This window comes from Epinephelus moara, chromosome 16 (genome assembly GCF_006386435.1).
Source record: "Epinephelus moara isolate mb chromosome 16, YSFRI_EMoa_1.0, whole genome shotgun sequence".
In the NCBI taxonomy this organism is placed as follows: Eukaryota; Metazoa; Chordata; class Actinopteri; order Perciformes; family Serranidae; genus Epinephelus; species Epinephelus moara.
Genome location: NC_065521.1, coordinates 6,321,901 through 6,340,425, shown reverse-complemented (window position 1 = coordinate 6,340,425; position 18,525 = coordinate 6,321,901). Strand labels below are relative to the sequence as shown.

Below are 18,525 nucleotides of genomic sequence, written 5' to 3'. Positions count from 1 at the left end.
TAAAAGAGGAACAGAAGACGTCGCTCAAATCTTTCCTTTGCGAGAAGGACGTTTTTGCTGTTTTGCCGACCGGATACGGCAAGAGTCTAATCTACCAGTTAGCTCCGCTGGTAGCGTTCTGGATACGTCACCCCGTGTATTGTTCTGATTGGTCGTAGTGTTATCCAATTGCGTGCAGTGATATTTTCAAATGCATGATTGGTGCAGTGTTGCCAACTTAGCGACTTTGTCGCTATATTTAGCGACTTTTCAGACCCCTCTAGCGACTCTTTTTCAAAAAAGCGACTAGCGACAAATCTAGCGACTTTTTCTGATGTTANAAATTTTCTTTGTCTAATATAAATCACTGAAAGAAGGTTCATTTGTAGTTCTAAACATATTCAGGGTGTTTTTTTACTCAGTTTTTGTCTCTACCACGACGTTATTCCTCTCTCCTACAGCAGGCATTACAATTACATGCATATGGACAATTATGCAGATTAGGCGATGACGCCATTTAGCGACTTCTAGCGACTTTTAGGACAGCCAATAGCTACTTTTCTTACTGAGGAGTTGGCAACAGTGGATTGGTGCCGCCCCTCGAGTTGGGCCATTTGCATTACTCATGGCCAGACCCTAAATATGTCTAGATTTGGGTCTGGATTTCCAGGCTAGTTATTGACTGCTACTCACCAAAAGTCAGAGCTCTGTTGATTACGTCTGTCAGTATCATGTAATCAAGATGCCCGCTACAGTAGTCTATGTGAATCACGTGACCATTCAGTTGGAACTTTTGTTGTCGCAACTCTGTTATCCAAACGGGCCTGGCTTGATCCGTTATTATTAAATTCTATTATAGATCTTGTGCGCCAGTGTTTCGTAGAGGTATAAGGACTTTATTGTACAGCTTCGAAAATTGTGGGCCGTAAGGGGAACTGCCCTCCTGGTCGAACATTATGGGCGTGTCTGCACACACAGTTTGGTGTGCAAACGGAAGCCTTTTAGGGGAACTCCAGAGCTACACTTTAGCTAACGTTAAGTTAATGCTACAACGGTGGTATTAGGATTCCTCCATAAATGGCAATGTTATCAAATCGCAATGAAACTAACGTTATGAAACGTTAGTAACATGCGTTATAATGCTTTCGATATTGGCTGTCTTCGGTAAGTATCTTAAAAGTAGACGAATGTCCTTCCTGGTTTATGCTAACGTTAGCCTAGCTAACGTTGTGTTTATAACGCAGAGAACTAAACCAAGAAACCTCTGTTTTCAAGGCTGTGTCGCTGTCTTCATGACACCAGGGCTGTGCTGTCGTGAAAAGGAATATGCAACAAGTAATGGAGAGTGTTGTCCGATGTGTCACGAAGGTAAAATGTAACCCTGCCCCCCTCTCTCTAATCCAAATGACACGACTCGGACGTGGGGGCCCATCCTAAAACAGTGTGTAGAAAATGTAAAGTGAAATATGTGCACATCATGATGCAGGTCATGTAAAACATGCCAGCACTAATAAACATAGTAACAACATATCTTTCTATTTTGCCTTCACTGATAAATCTACTTTGTCAGTTCGTTCCATGCAACTAATTCACTTTTACTTTCATTTCTCAATTTAATTTCATTTTCATCCATTCCTCATTTTTTGATGGCCAGGTGGTTTCATCACTGTATTTTTGATATATCTTTTGTGTTTATGCATAGCAAATTTAGTTTTAGATACACTCGGTAAAATTAGTAGCATATAAATAATGAAATGAGGATAATTCCAAAAGAAGATTAACTAAAAAGATGCACTTTATGAGAGCAATGTTTTCAGCACCTGTGACCAGTATTTTAGAAATAGCAACGTGTTAGTATTTGCCGGCTAATCATATATTTACATTTCCCTCATCTTTACCACATCATGTGTACATAACCCTAAATAATGAATAACACACATCACATAAAAAACATACAGTGAAAGAGTATAAGTGTGAATCTTTATGTTGAGATCCACAGGATATTAGTGAATGGAGTCTGATATACATTAAGTAATCACAGCTGGGCTGAATTTAGCCTGTTATTTATTCAGTTTAAAGTCTGATGGAGTAGTTATATTGAAGGGGGGAAAAACTAAACTAAAGCAAGAAAACACAGCAGCTGATATTTGCAAGTCAGTTTTAATCTCTGATAATAGTGGTTTGACAAGTGATTCAAATGAAATGTGTAAACAGAGAAAAGGAAAATGCAAGTTAAGTAAAATACAAACTTGCCATTATTTGTTCAAGCTTTGATAGATTCCCAAAAAACTGAAGCCATCACTGTAAGAAACAAACTTTCCCTCAGACTTCCTTCTTAGTAGGGGAAAAAAGGAGGTCAGTGTGTTAGTTGATGAAGATAACTGGGCTGGATGTAAAAGTATGTAACCACTAAATAGCTGACGTCAGTGGGAGCATGTTAAATCTGTAGTTAAACTGAGCTTTCATAAATTTAACTTAACAGTGAATATTCAGCTTTCCTGCGGTCTGTGAAGTAAACATTTTCATACATTGGCCTAACAAAAACCTGAAACAAGATTGTTACTGACTGTGTCAGATACACTATCTTATGTACCATAATTATTACTTCCCATCATATTTTGTTAATAATGTGATACTGACAGTGTGTTTTTGTCTTGAACAGGTACAGTTGTTAAAAGAGACTGCACACCATTCTCAGGTACACGGTGTGTCCCCTGTGTGCATGGCACTTATATAAACCAACCAAATGGCCTCAACAAGTGCTTCCCCTGCACCTCCTGTGAACAGGGTATGTCCATAATGAATTTTATTTATTTTTTTTTTTTTTGGACAACCTCCAAATTCAGTGTGATTTGGACAAATGTAGTAATGTGGAAAAGGTCTGATTGAATTAAAAACGTTAAAAAAGGCCCTGACACACTAAGCAGATGGTTGGCTGTCTGTCAATGTTGGCTCGTCGGTAAGCATCTGTTGCTCTAGTTGGTGTGCTGTGTCCCGCACTGTTGCCTCTCATTGGCTAGGGGTGTGCCATATCATCTCGTTCACAATAATACCGGTTTTAATTTTAATATGATATGAAAAATTCATATAATGAAACATAAGAATGATATTTCGGCTTGTTGACATAATGGGCTCTAGTTTTGCAGACCGGACGAGGCGGAGGCGCAGCGCACCTGCGTTTCGCCAACTGGGTGTGGCCATGCAAATTTTGCAAGTTTGGCAGAAGACAGCAGCAGCGTCAGACAGCCAAACTTCTCCCAGGAGGAAACTGATGTTTTGGTCCGGGAGGTCCAAGCTCGCAGTGTCCGAATATACGGAACTGCGAGCAGACCTCCACGGGCTGATGATGCAAAGGTAGCCTGGGAGGAGGTCACCACAATTGTACATCAATGTTGCGTTTCTCTCCTGCGCACTCTCTCTCTTTCTCTCTCGCAGTCTTACTCTGTTTCTTTTCTTTTGGCTTTTCTAAGATGACAGATGCTGAATATATACTCCTTATCAGTGTCAGAAATTAGCAAGGGCCATGGGCCATTTGGCCCACAATTTATCCAAGAATGCCCCCAAAAGCCATGTTCCGGGGGCCAAAATTGCCCCCAAGTTTTTGAAACAACTATATGTATTTATATTTTTAACAGTATTACAATCTGACATTAAAGTATAATTTTATTTTCATTAAATTAATTTACCGTCACGTCTACAACTCATTTTCCAGACATAATCAACAAGATTGCACTGATTACGTGAGAGTAATCTGACAGAGAAGGGGAGGGGGCTTTGCCGTACCATAAGTATAAATTAACCATTTCTTGGGTGATCTGTGTCTACACAATGAAAAATTAAGGTAGAATGAATGTTAAATTTTAAATTAACTTACTTCCAGGATTGCATCTAAGGAATTTATAGTAATTTGGCCTTTTTAACAGTAAAAGTAACTGTAATGTGGTGAAACATTAGTACTGCTATCAGTAGATTAATGGTTAAATCATCACATTTAAACTGGTTGAATTATAGGAAATCTGAGTGATATTTGGCAACCATAACTTTATGTAACCCATTATTTATTTGATTTAGTGGTTTAGTGAAGACACTATCTTAGTTGGTTTTCCTTTTCATGTGCTTATTGTTAGAACATAATTACAATTTTTTGATAGCCCCCAAACATTTCGAAAATGCCCCCATTTTTTAGACCGTGGGGGCCAAAATTGCCCCCAAAATATTTTGTTAATTTCATACCCTGCTCCCTATCTGATGCTGTGGCTGTTTGTGGTTGACTGAGAGGGATGTGAACTCATTAGTTTGCAGCTGTGTTAATCAAATCAAGTTGGGTTTCCATTACGCGTGCCAAACGGTGCCAATCCCCTTTGATCTGACATCAAATGTGACGGGACAGTCGATATAAAGATACATTTATGTGCTGATTGCAGATAGTTGCATTGAATAGTGTTTTTTTGGGTATTTATTGCATTATTAATGTGCCTGATATTCTGGAAACCTGCCTGTGAGGTTTCGGTGACGTGTGCACACTGTCTGCCGGTCAGCCAAACTTCGGCTTACACCGGCTGCGCTTCCCCTGCGCTGACAGTAGACCTGGTTTCAGATGGCGAGCTTTTAGCGCACCTTCGGCGTAGCCTTTTGGCATGAAACTGTCACTGCGCCAAGCTCGATCTGTCGACACATCCCCCTGCTGCGCCGCCACACCCATCTCAGCGCACCTCGGTCTGCCAAACTACCAAACTGAGCGCGCCTTGGGTTGCGCTGCTCAAAACTAGCTCTGCGCGGGTTCGCCACCCTGCGCCGCACCGGGAAACTAGAGCCCAATGACTTCATACTGTTACCCACGGCAAGGACAAGCATGGCTGAAAGCAAAATTATTATTAACTCCTCGGTGGTTCCAAAAAGAGGATCAGCTTCAATAGTGAGGAATAAACTGTGGCGTCCTGAATGTTTTATGAACAGCCCCGGACTTCTCAGAGTCTTTTAGCGACTTACTGCTCAGAGGGAACTCATTCAGCGGCTCCTCCACTGGCAGCAGCACAGCGTCTCTCCCTCTCTTCTCTAACTGTGCGCACACAGGAATTGATGTCGTCAAGTGATATTGTCATAAACGTGATGTGGCTCGACAAAAAAACCATATATGTAAATGTGTAATAGTTATGGTAGCATAATAGCCTGTTACAGGTTACAGTTTAAAGGGATAGTGCACCCAAAAATGAAAATTCAGCCATTATCTACTCACCCATATGCCGATGGAGGCCCTGGTGAAGTTTTAGAGTCCTCACATCCCTTGCGGAGATCAGCAGGGGGAGCGGCTAGCACACCTAATGGCAGACGGCGCCCCGGACTAACGTCCAAGAACACAAAATTTAATCCACAAAGTACCTCCATACTGCTCATCCATAGTGATCCAAGTGTGCTGCAGCCTCAACATAAAAAGTTGTTTCGAAAAACGTCATTTGAACTCTGTTTTTAGCCTCATTGTAGCCTGTAGCTCTGACTGCTTCTCTGTGCTCCGCGCTCACGTGTGCACGCTCAGGGTGATCGGTGATGCACGGTCTCCGAAGAGCAGCAGTCTCGTCAGTACTGATGTCCAGATTCTCAAGTGCAGGCATCGCCAATTCCCAGTCTGAGCAGCAAAGACTTTCCTCATCCGTTGGCATTGCTTTGCATTTGAAACAACTACACCACCAGGTTTCCAGTGCTCGACTCCGGTATTCTGCGGCTGGCTGAGGGTTAGGCTCATGAGCTGCGGCGGCTGCTTCGTCCAGTAGCCTGAGTTCCGTCCGTATACTCGGGCTCAAACAAATACGGCTCAACAAAGAAATGCTGTTCCTCCTCAGTTTCAAAGTCTTCAGACATGTTGGGCTGTCCTTTGCTAAAAGACCTCAGTGCAAATTATCTTTTAGCTACTGTGATTACTGCTGTCTCCCGCTGCGGTGCACGTGTCCAAGAACACAAAATTTAATCCACAGAGTACCTCCATACTGCTCATCTGTAGTGATCCAAGTGTGCTGCAGCCCCGACATAAAAAGTTGTTTCGAAAAACGTCATTTGAACTCTGTTTTTAGCCTCACCGTAGCCTGTAGCTCTGACTGCTTGTCTGTGCTCCGTGCTCACGTGTGCGCATGACCAGCGAAAGCATGAGCTTTGCTCACCTTTGTTTACATCACGTGACACGTGCACCACAGCGGGAGACAGCAGTAATCACAGTAGCTAAAAGATAATTTGCACTACGGTTATTTTGTTGCAATTCCATGTTCTTTAATTAATGATACATGCTTTTTTACTAATTTGTGAGTGATTGATTTAATTTTAAAGACACCTCTCTCAGCTAAAAGCTACCTAAAAAGTATTTGGCCAGCTCCTGTGTGTTGCTCAGGAGTTTGGCCAATCAGAGCTCCTGCTGCAGCTCTGTGGGTTAGATTTCATTCAATTTTTCTTTGGTCACAGCCAACCAAGTAGCACATAATCACATTATTTCAAATATTATTTAATCTTGAATAAAATGTATGAATGTATGTGTATCAGTAATGTAATGACTGTGTTTCTGTTGCCTTTAGGTCTCTTTGCCAAACAGCAGTGCACAGCAACAAGTGACACTGTGTGTGGTGTTTTAGAGGGCTACTTCTGCAAAGAATTGAGGGATGATACAGGCTGTAGTTTGGCACAACAACATACACCCTGTGAATCCGGTCACAGGATAAAAACACCTGGTAAGAAAAATTTGTCAGACTAGTCTGACAGTGAGCACCTTCACATGAACACTACCCTGGCTTTGTAACTTGTTTATTCAGCTCCATGTTTACATGGTGTTAACAGTATCCAGGTTCTGAGCCTCAGCAACAGTTCAGGTACGTCTTTGACTCCAAATCCAGCAGATTTGTCGATTTTGTGCCTGTGTGGTTCCTGGTGCTCTGGCGCCTAATTTTTAAGGAGAATCCACACTAAATGTTTGCGCATGTACAAATTAGGAAATGTACATATAGCAAAAATATTCAGATTTATAAAACTGTGCGTACGCCTGCCTGTACGCAATTTCCTTTTATAAATCCCAAAACAATTTGGAATTGTCCACATGTGGACCAGCCTCATGTCCCATCCTCTACACGCCCACAATCAACCATAAATGGTCAATGCAGAGCACCTCATTAATGCTGATGCATAGACATGAGCCGGCTGATCAGTGGTTCTTTACAATAAATCATGGCATCAACTGAAAGGAAAACCAAAAAAAAAAACAATATTCCAGATGCAGAAAGAGAGGTGCTTGTGGGTGAGCTGGAGGATAGAAAGCACATAGCCTATTGTTTGGTGGGCAGTGGGATCACAAGCTGAAGAAAAGGCAGCGAGTGGGAACATGTTGCTGCTGCTTTTAATGCAGTGAGTTCATCAAACAGGACACTATCTGAGTTTTTTTTTAAACTGTCAGATCTAAAGGTGGAAGCCAAAAAAAGAAAAGAATTGCACTCCAACATCTTTGCTAATTTACACAGTCCATATGTGCAGGTGGTGAAGATATGCCGGATGAGAAGCAGAGTACCGCAGTATCTCCAGTGCACTCTGTGTGCCTGACAGCGCACTCATGTTCTCTGCAGCCATTTTACATGTTATACATTACATATTCATTACATATATTAATGAATTAAGTAATTTAATTTATTCATCACTCTGAGAAGTTGAAGACAATTAGGACTGATTTCCTGCACTGAGATACATGATAAACCCATACCCTGATCATAACTGTGATATTAGTGTGCAGGTAAAAACACTTAATAAAGACACTGATAAGTCTGATAAATGATGGATTTTCACTGTAATGTCAATAGTCTCACCTTTATATGTTTCTCTAAGGAACCAACACATCTGATACAAAGTGTGAACCTTGTCAGCCAGGCTTTTTTTCAGAGCATGGTGTGAACTGCACAGCTTGGACAATGTAAGACATTTTTTGTTAAGGAATAACTTGAAAAAGTAGGGTTAATATTGTTTTTGCACAATATTTTGCACTACGTGGATTATTGTTTATGTTGCGTTCACATGGACTCAGGCAGATGATAGAAGGAGAACACCCTCTGGCTGGCACTTGAAAAACAAACAGTCCGACTGAATGGCAGGACCGCAAAAGAAAAACGCTTTATGGTATGTTGCTACAGTGATGTCGTGTTGTGTATGAAAAATAGAATAAAATATATTAAGTAATTATTTCTTGTAATTAAACCATCTTACGTAGTTTTTTGAGAAATGTCCAGTAACTGTCCAGATCGCCCGTGTTTGCTCCTTGTGTAAGGAAGTTGTGTAACATCCAGTTGTATATTCTGTCACAGAGGTAGGCAAGAGGTTAGCATATTTCAACTTTGGACGGCACTGCCATCTACGTTACCATAGCCTGTATTCTCTAAGGGCCTGACCTAATTTTACCGCTCTGCTCTTGTCCATTTAAGTGATATCCGGTTTTCCATCCTCCATCTGCCTGAATCCATGTAAACGCATCATTAGTAGCTGGGTTTTATGGCTTCAAATTCTGTCCATAATTGAGCAAATCCTTCCCATCCATACAGTCATTTTCAAATCATTGCTCATCCCTTAAGTTTTATTTCAAACAAATGTCACAAAAGTAACTTTCAGTGTACTTTTTTCAGTGTTATTTTAATATTGTTTTGTGACCATCTTTATACTTTTAGCATTATGATGTCACTTCAAAATAACTTTCCATTTGACACACAGAGTACTGAAGCTGTCTGTCACTTCTCTTCCAACAGGTGCTCAGAAACTCAAGTAATGATCCATGAAGGAGACGCACACAGTGATGTTGTCTGTAAAGCAACTGAGCCAAGAGTGCATTACTTCTTATCCATACCTATTTTGTTATCATCATTAACAATTGTTGGGCTTCTTATCAAAGGTTAGTTTTTGTTTTTCATCCCTGGTTTGACTGCCTAATATATAACATAATTTCCTCCCATTGTTTTCTCACAATGTCTCCAGTGGATGGTTGCTAATGGTTTTAGCTAATGCTTTTCTTGCTTTTGGATTTTAGGCATGTCAAACTCACAAAAAAAGTCAGGTATGTCATATCAGGTTTTTCATCCTTAATACCTATTTTGTAGGTTCTCTGTTTGCAAATGTTTGTCTCAGATGTTTTTTCATGTTGGACTCCTAAAAATGTTTTAATATCATATTTAATTTCTCTTCTTTTTCTCCATTTCCTCGGGCAGATCCTTCCAGAGCCTTAAGAGAAAATTAACTGCAAACATTCAGTCCCCTTTCATTTTTAGCGGGGCTGCTGGAACAGACGTCTGCCTGAGGATCTTTAAGTATGCATCAGTCAGGTACACTGAATATGCATTCAAGCCACAGTGGACCCTTTAATATGAGAGAACTGTCTCAACTTTATTTCTGGCTGTCCCTGTTAGTACACACTCAGATCTTCAGAGCAGTTCCTCATATAACAGATGATAACAGGGATCACATGATTGTCACAAGTCTGGTCTTTTTCCTACCAACAAGTATTGTGCAACCTATGAATAAAATAAATGTAACAGTGTGCAAAAGTGCACACGTATGCAAAGCAGTCAGTTTGGAAACCAGTTGGGACGTAACACCATGTTGGGTTGTCTTCTTCATGTGTCTTTGTGTGTGTGTGTGTGTGTGTGTGTGTGTGTGTGTGTGTGTGTGTGTGTGTGTGTGTGCGTGCAAAAAACCAAAATATTTATTAAATTTACAAAAGGATCAAAGTAGAAATTTGTGAAACATTCATTCAGAATTTAATGAGTTAAACACAAACTTACAAATCATGGGTCCATATTTACAAATTCTGAGTGTAGCAGATAGAAAGAGATGACATTATAACATAACCAAACATAACTTTTTGCCCCGCTGCCCGGACATAAAAGGGGGCTAGAAAAATCCAGCACTCTTGGGATTTTGACAAACCAGGCAGTCTCAAACTTTTTCATGTTAAGACCGGAACAGGTGCACAATAGACCACAGGTCCATGTTTGAGAGGATTTTGTCTGAAAGACTTCCCTCTAAAAAAGATACATTCCCTGCAAGTTAGTGTAATAAATATGAAATTAATCTACTTGTTGTGCTGTGAAGCTCCCCCAGGGACCCCTGGTGGTCTTTGAATCCCAGTTAGCGAATCATTTTTATCAACCACTCGAAAACCACATTACAAAGTGGATAAAATATTGGAGTCACATGAATCAATACATACATAGATGCATAGATACTAAATCAATAACAGCATTTCAAAAATGCTACTAACAGCCTATTATCAGTCATCAACACTACACCCTATAACCCAGTGTGTTTGTTTTAATAATGAAACATCTCAAGTTTTAATCATAATTGCAAGATTGCAAAGCACAATATGAGCACATATTCTGTGTGTTATGTTAAGTTTTGTCTCTTTCTATTGTTATAACAAAGCTGTGCCTTGATATTTTATCTGTTTTTAATCTCTTTTTCAATTAAATTACGCTGTTGAAATATATAATTTGCTTTTCATTGTGTTTCTTAATGCTGTAATGCATTTCTTCACTTTGTGTAGCATACTTCACACTGCCTCTGTATTTCAGTGGTGTTATTAAAGATAAATGTACTTTGCCTTTACTGAGCCTTCTGAATCTCAAAAGTGTCCAATATTGACTGAACATGTTTCATTTGCTGTAGAACTTATCTTGGTTCTCTAATATCTCTGTTCTCTAGAAACATCTTTGTATTAATGTGACATTAATGATGGGGGTTATGAGTGACGACCTGCTTTAGGACGGCTGGTTCTGTCTCTGACTCTGTTATGTGGCTCAGTATCCTGACGGCATTCGTGTCCTTCATCACTAACAGTTACATGGACATATGAAAGCCTGGCTTGGACTTAATAAATACAGGCTGTCAGGTTTGTGGATTAACATCATCAGACCCCTGTAAAACTGCATTTCTGACCTCCTGTAGCTGAACATGTTCAATATGAGCACCTTCTAAGACAAACTAAAGATTTTTTCACTTGGTCATAAAACACCTAAAGAACAATATGACCAAACACAGGAAATGATCACAGTAAAAATATTTGATATATTTTCCATCATCATAGTGTCATTGGAAAACACAGTTGGTTTGGAATATTGTTTGCAGACTCTCCTAAAACCTCCTAAAATTGAATCCATACGGCAAAACCTACTGCTTAAACTGGCAGTAGTGTTTGTACTGCAAGTACTGAAATAATGCTCTGTCAATAGCAATAAACTTTATTACTTCTCTTTACACACTTTTAAAGTCTGTGAAGTGAATCACAGCATTGCCTACAGCCCCTTTTTCATTCTACAGGGTCAAATGTAAGAATGCAATTGACGAGGAAGAGGAAGAAGATGTACTTAATTGATCCCAAAGAGGAAATTCATTTTTTTTTTTTTCACTCTGCTGTCATATACACACAGGCCTGAAATACACACACATACACAAACAGGACCTGTACTTGTATTAAATCAGAGATGTCAGGGCGAGGATGCTGCCCATGGACAGGAGCCTCGAGCAGATGGGGGTTCAGTGCATTGCTCAAGGGTACCTCTGCAGTGCCCAGGACATGAACTGGCACCTCTCTAGCCACCAGTACACACTCCATATTTGGTCTGGATGGGAACCTGAACCGGCAACCTATAAGCAGGTTTGATTTCAGTGATATGGAGGGAGAAATTCCCGAATAGTAGATCATACACCTTGAGTAATTAAAATGGCTTCAGACTATCATAAATAGACTACTGGCTTGTTTCCAATACCTTAAACAATTACAGTATCACATCAATATTTTAGCAAAACGAACTGATCACAGAGCTGTTACAATTAATATAGATTTTTTTCCCTGATGAAAATGGTCTGAAAAATGTATTTTACTGGAAAATGAATAGTTCCCTATTAAATCACAGCTGTGTGAAACTAGAGCTGGAAAGGCGTATTACACTCTACTGAACAAAGCCCAAAGGGAGGGAATTTTTGAAATAAACTGGGAGCTCCTTAAATTTGTAATTTGTAAATACCTATGAAAATATGTCAGCCTTTAAAGCCAGACGGATCTTAGAGGAGGAGGTTGATGGAATAACATCTGAATTTGACATCTTTTTTTCTGAGTTGCTAGTGCCATTTATTTTTAAGTATTTTAAGAGAGCATTGCAAAATCCACGCCTCCTACCAGCATGACTCAAGGTGTTATTAGTCTGATACCAAAGCCCAAAAAGGATTTGCCTTTACTTGACAACTGGAGACTCATTAGTTTACTTAATGATTGTAAATTATTTGCTATTATTTTTGCAAAAGTTTTATAAATATCATATTAAGCCAACTAGCCGACTACACAGCTTTATTTTTTTTTTAAATGCCATGCAGGTAAGACCTGCAATCAAAGCTACTGATGTATTTTCAAAAGCTTCAGGTATCTGTTTGAATTTAAAAATGTGAGTTGCAGTATCTGCGTTAAAAAGCTGCGATGTAACCTCCAATGATTATATTCCTGCCAAGAATGAAATAACTAATCTAAGCGTCATGAAGCAACAAAAAAGATGCACTGAAAATTTTATTCAGATGATAATAAAAGCAGAAAATGAATTTAATCTTTGGTCACAGAGAGATCTTTCCTTGAAGGGATGTGTCCTCTCATTGAAAGCCAAATGCATATTGAGGCTTGTTTACACTGTGGGAAAATGTATATCTCTCCATCCTGTAAAAATAATAACAAAGCTATTCATTCTCTGCAGAGTGAGGTTTTCATAAACCCTTATGTTACTACATATTGGAGTTACTTTGCCAAGAATATTAATTGGACAAAAGTTTGGTCATTGCCCCATAAATACTTTATAAATAATACAATTAGAGAGGTTTCCTTTGGAATTATACACAAGTTTTATCCTGCAAAGCATTTTCTGAAGAATTTTAAGAATGATATTGATATAAATTGTTCTTTTTGCTCAACTCATCCAGAAACTGTGCCCCGTCTGTTCTGGCACTGTCAGTACTCTGGAAAATTATGGAGAGATGTTTCCAAATTTTTGACACAGTGTGCAAAGAGTTTACATTATTTTATGAATATGGTATTTTTTATATGCCTATGACAGGAAATTTGGCATATATCATAAATCTACCAATTATTCTTTTTCTTACCTATACATGAGTGTAAATTTACAAACCAAAACCCCCTCTTAACTGTGTTTTACAAAGTTTTGAAAATTACATAAATATTAAAGGCCATTAAAAAATGTACTGGCATGTATTAACTGTAAAGTATGTAACTGAGACGTGATCCAAGCTGTTGTGAAGGAACTGTTCTCTTGGAATGATCTTTGGACTTTGGACTGGATAAAAAAGAGACACTTGTTTTCCATCTATGATTTGTGGCTGAATGTAAATGGGCCGTGATTCTTAAATAGTTTGTAGCTACTGTTACAAATGTGCCTTCAATGTGCCTTCAGTTTCTTTTTCCCTTTTTTTTTTTTTTTTTTTTTGTTAATTTTTTTTGAAAAACTTTTTTATTCAACCTACACCCCCTGGCTTGTTTTTGCAATGTGCATATTGTTACTGTCAAAATGTGCAATTTTGTTCAATACAATTTATTTAAAAAACTAAACAAACAAAAAAATACTCCTGGATGTGGTGCAATGGACTTTGTCATTTTTTTCTGGGGGGTTTTGTGCCACTACCCTCTGTACAGTCAGACTTGTCCCTCTGGACCATCCATTAACCCGAGACAAAGTTCCAGCAGACGGCAACGTTTTTATTCAACATTTTGAAACAGACTTTTCAGCTAACTTAGCTAGTGTGCTAGCTGTGCTAGCTTATGCTGGCAGCCACAAACAAATGACTATGATTCATTGTCCGATAATTGTTAGATGATTTAAACAAAGAGCACTCTTCCTTGCGGTGGTCCTTCTAAAATGAGCAGTGGTTAAAGTTACCATATTCTGTTATGATTGGGGAGATAATAAGCAGGCTAGCTAGTGCTAGCATAGCTACCTTGTTAAAATGTTGACTACTCCCACTGCCCAAGTGTTTGGCTGAATAAGATAGTTATAAGTTGGACTGATGACTGATAAGGAGATCATGAGCCTCTAATTAGCCACATTAAAAAAATGATTGACAGATACCCAGAATGTCTGAAAGAATATATTGCTTTAACTCATTGTTAAAAGCAATAAATCATGGTTTTCTACACATGAATTTACATTTATGAATATGGAATTATAGAAATAATCATGTATGTCGTGTAAGGTTCTTTTCTCATGTGTGTTACTTTTCAGGAGACCAAACAACACATTCCTCCAAGGCAAGACAAAACCTACATCAATATTTTTATTAATAAAATCACACACGTTAAGCCAGAAGTACTTCACAGAGGGCAATGCCAAAATAAATGTAACAGTTAGGGTACATTCAAAGCAGAAACTGCAGTTCACATCAATGTCTCTAAATCTTTTTTAACATAGTCATTAACAGGATAGAATTTATGAATTAGTTTAAAACAAATTTCCCTAACTTTATTGGTGATTAAGTATCGATTAGGTAGAAGCCAGACTTTTTTTCCAGTCCATATCATCCACAAATTTAACCCAGTATGAGATCACATATGTGAAAGTAATAATATCCCTTTTGAACAGAGTTCTTGTCAATCTGTTGCTCTTACTAGAATTACTGGAAAAAGTTAATATTTTTTATTTGAGTGTCTGATGGAGATAACAAGGATAATTACTGGATATTAACCCCTGATCGAGATTTAAATAGCATTCAGACTCCAGAGGGTATTGGACCAAAGACTTCTGCATAATCCCTCGGTGATACAGGGATATTAAATTCTGACAAAAACTCATCATAAGAATAAATAAGACCTTCCTTACAAAATAACAGAGCAACATGCACAATATTATTGTGAAACCAGTATTCTGTAAAGAGGGATTTAATACAAAATATCCTTGTTACGCCATAGCCTATATCATTAATATGAGGTGAAAAGTTGTGTTTGCAGATAAGAGCCAATGATAAGAAGGCCCGGTGATGAAAAGCAGACACTTTAACAGGGATTTTATCAATATCATAGTTACCAACCAAAATAAATTCAAACCATCCAGCTTTGATAGTATATGGAGAGGTATAATGTTCCAGATTGAGGTAGGGTTTTTGTAAATTGTCAGTTTATCTTAGGTGTATTACGAAGAGTATGACAATCCAAACAATTTAGCCCACCATTTTCATAAGCATTCATGAGAACAGATTTCTTCAAGTGATGTGTCCTATTTTTCCATATGAAATTGAAGAGCATTTTATTGTTATCTGGACACAAAGGCAAAGCTTGAGAGAGTCCCTCTGCTGTTGTAATCAATACTCTCCCTCTTAATCAGAGATCTCTTCAGATTCATTGGTTTAATTTTCTTTGAGTTTTTTGTATAATAGGATTTAAATTTAAGGAGGTTCTCCTTCGTTGATGCGTAGTAGTTATTATACCCAAGTACAGCACTTTGTATATTTATCGGAATATTATAAAGGAATGATTTAGAGCACTGATTAATTACCATAAGTTAATATTTATTGAACACAAACCAGACGCCTTTGAGAACTCCTTAATTGCGTCTATGGCAACAGAAATTTGATTTTCATATTTTAAAGCACCTGACCAAAAACAGGATTGGATGTGCGCACAACTACTCTGTCTTCTGGCAAATAAAGTGGCCAGCTGTATCACATTCTGTCAGCAAGACATCTCTGTTAAACTTGTTCTTCAACGTCTCTACTCCAGCTGAGCATTCTGTACCATAACAGAGCCATATATTGTCACCCCATTGAGATTTCCAGTAATTGGCATCATTTGAGATTGAGTGAGATTCTTGCACAAAGAAAACATCTGACTTAAACTGCTTAGCAAAAAGAAATTAAGCTTTCCATTTAATATTATTTTACAACCCCCTAGTGTTGAGTGAAACAATAGATAACATTAACAGACTGATACAACAGTAGCAAACAGATGTACGTTTTCAATTAAGTCACATCAAACTTTGATTTAAACTTAACTCGAGTCAATGCACCGAGAACAGCATCACTGCAGTGCCACAACTAAGCATAACTAAGGTAAACCAGTTTGTAAACAGTTAGCTATAAATCTTCTCATTTTGGAAAGTTTTGGAAAGTACATATATATATATATATATATAAAACACAGATATATAACTATCTGTGTCATCCTCAAGCTCGGGTCCTCTTCCAGAGGCCTGGGTTTGCGGGTTCTGCCCAGTATCTTAGCTGTTCCTAGGACTGCACACTTCTGGACTGAGGCTTCAGATGTTGTTCCTGGAATCTGCCGGAGCCACTCTCCCAGTTTGGGGGTCACTGCCCCTCTGAAGAAAAGTGCTGTTTTTAGCCACTTTCCAGACTGGATCCCTGTTCCTCCGGGAGATGAACCTTAGAATGATGCCGCTGGACCTCTGGTCATCCTGGCAATGTTTCCCCCCTTGATGTGCAACATCTACGGCATCAGGAAGCCTGCCATATACTAATCACCTTTGCACACATATGGAACACCGCAGAGCCTAGGGTTTTACCGTCATCTGTATAGTTCCAAGATAGACACACAATTCATCAGGGTAGATCTCTCATTCCTTTCCACTTATTTTTTCCAATTCAGTTAATCTTCTCATTCTTGACTTTTAGCTGACTATGGAAAGTTTCTATAGTTTTCTCATGTGTATAATTCCTGGAGTTAATAACATTAGCCAAAGAGTGAATGGCTTCATTGGAACTTAGAGCACTGTCAGTATGCACCAGAGACGATGTAGGTTTCTTGGAGACTGGGGGCTTACTTGGTGTCACAGGCAAAGGAGTAAACTCTTCATTGAAAATTACTTGCAGGTTGTATTCTATTCCATTGCTGTAGTTGTGGTCATGGTAGTAGTGGCTAGTGAGCATGCTACTTTTTCCCTCCTTGCTAGTTTCATTCAGTCTTTTTTGACCGGACTTTGTGTGACGTAAGTTCAAAATCAAGCCGGAAAATAACGACGAGCTACTTCAATAATCTTCGCCAACTTAACTTTCTCATATACAGTCAATAAATTCTTCAAATAAAAGTTTGGTGGTGAGAGCACAGTGAAGTTAGGACTAGTCATGCCACCATTTTGGAAGCCCCCCACGGCTTTGATCTATGGGTGTGGCTTGTTTGAGATGAGCCAGGCCTGCTCAGATTCAAAAACCAGCGATCGCCGCACAATGCATGCCAGCTGGATTTGTGTCCAACTTCATCAGTGACATCATGCAAAAGTGGACAGTGACATTCTCACGAGAACGAGGGAGCCGCAGTTTTTAGAGCCAGGTGCTGCAGTTGCTCTCCACCAACTACAAGACTGAGGGCATGATGGGAAACGCCTGGCCCTCACCTGATCTAACAGCTGACTGGTTTAGATGCTGACTCAACAATATGATGTTTAATATAAACTCTTAATTTTAGTTCAGTGGGAGAGAGTTTGATTTTATTTGCCTGAATTCAAGGTTTATTCTGTTAACAGAACACATGTGTGACTGATGGTGACGTTTAGCAGTCAGATGAAATACATTCATCATAAAATATACATAGTCTATTGTATATCAACATCGGACTGTTTTCATTATTGAAGTATTAAGCATCACAGAGACTTGTGGTCAGTGTGAGGATTCTTGATTTAACATCTGTACAGATGTGAAGCCCTGACTATATCTGACTGATCTGTGATGAAAGCAGTTGTGTTGTATTTCTTTTCTCTGTGTTTGACTGTTAGGCTGATGTTTTCAATTCATTTATGTAGTTGAGGGGATATGTCTGGTCTGTTGCAGCAAACTGACATGATGCTGATTTACATGGGAATTCATGTTAAATGGAGGTTGAACCATGAGCATAAACTACAGATCGCCTGTAAAGCATTTTAATAGGCTACTCTGTCACGATTAAAACAATCAGAGACTGAGAACAAACTATTATTTTGAGTTTGATAACATTTTAATGAACCAGCATCAGATGGATCTAACAGGATGTGTGTTTCTGTGACTTCCGTCACCGCCTCCAGCTGCAGCCATCTCGCCAGAGATATTGGATGAAGGTAGATACCCAACTGTAGGCTTATCCAATATTAAGAAAACGGTTACTCTTCCTGTCTCCTAAGTGGGCGTGGTTAGCTCTCCCTCCAATCAGAGCCTGTTCTCCCTCGCGAGAACTTGTTTTCTGAGACGGACAGGGCTCAAACAAAGTTAACTTTCTCTTGATCTGTGCGGATGAAAAATGCAGTTTAGTGTCTCTAGTTTCGCAGACCGGGCGAGGCGGGGGCGCTGCGCACCTGTGCTTCGCCAACTGGGTGTGGCCAAGCAGATTTTGCACACCGTGCGCCTGGCGCAGCTACTNGCTTGTGGAAAATGAACCCAATATTTACTTTAGTGACTACAGGGCGAAAGAATTGACCATAAATTGTGATCACGTTCATTTTCCTCATTGACGACAATACATTCAGAGCTGCCGCAAGTCTCCTACGGGGAATCAGGAAGTGAGCTGAGTTGGGT

At 39.2% G+C, this 18,525-nt stretch overlaps 1 protein-coding gene across 3 annotated transcripts in view; it reads left to right on the top strand.

Moving 5' to 3' along the window:
- Nucleotides 1-326: 326 nt before the first annotated feature.
- LOC126402594 (tumor necrosis factor receptor superfamily member 14-like) overlaps nucleotides 327-18,525 on the top strand; it is a 34,062-nt gene continuing 15,863 nt past the window's right edge. The window contains exons 1-8 of one of the 3 annotated variants that reach the window (XM_050064730.1): nucleotides 346-1,143; nucleotides 1,255-1,347; nucleotides 2,642-2,767; nucleotides 6,537-6,689; nucleotides 7,828-7,912; nucleotides 8,736-8,878; nucleotides 9,014-9,040; nucleotides 9,192-10,474. In XM_050064730.1, coding sequence (XP_049920687.1) covers nucleotides 1,119-1,143; nucleotides 1,255-1,347; nucleotides 2,642-2,767; nucleotides 6,537-6,689; nucleotides 7,828-7,912; nucleotides 8,736-8,878; nucleotides 9,014-9,040; nucleotides 9,192-9,220 — 681 coding nt within the window. In that variant the 5' untranslated portion in view covers nucleotides 346-1,118 and the 3' untranslated portion in view covers nucleotides 9,221-10,474. Of the gene's footprint in view, nucleotides 1,144-1,254; nucleotides 1,348-2,641; nucleotides 2,768-6,536; nucleotides 6,690-7,827; nucleotides 7,913-8,735; nucleotides 8,879-9,013; nucleotides 9,041-9,191; nucleotides 10,475-18,525 lie in introns of those variants that run through there. The other 2 variants (XR_007571235.1, XM_050064732.1) reach the window with 2 other exon arrangements.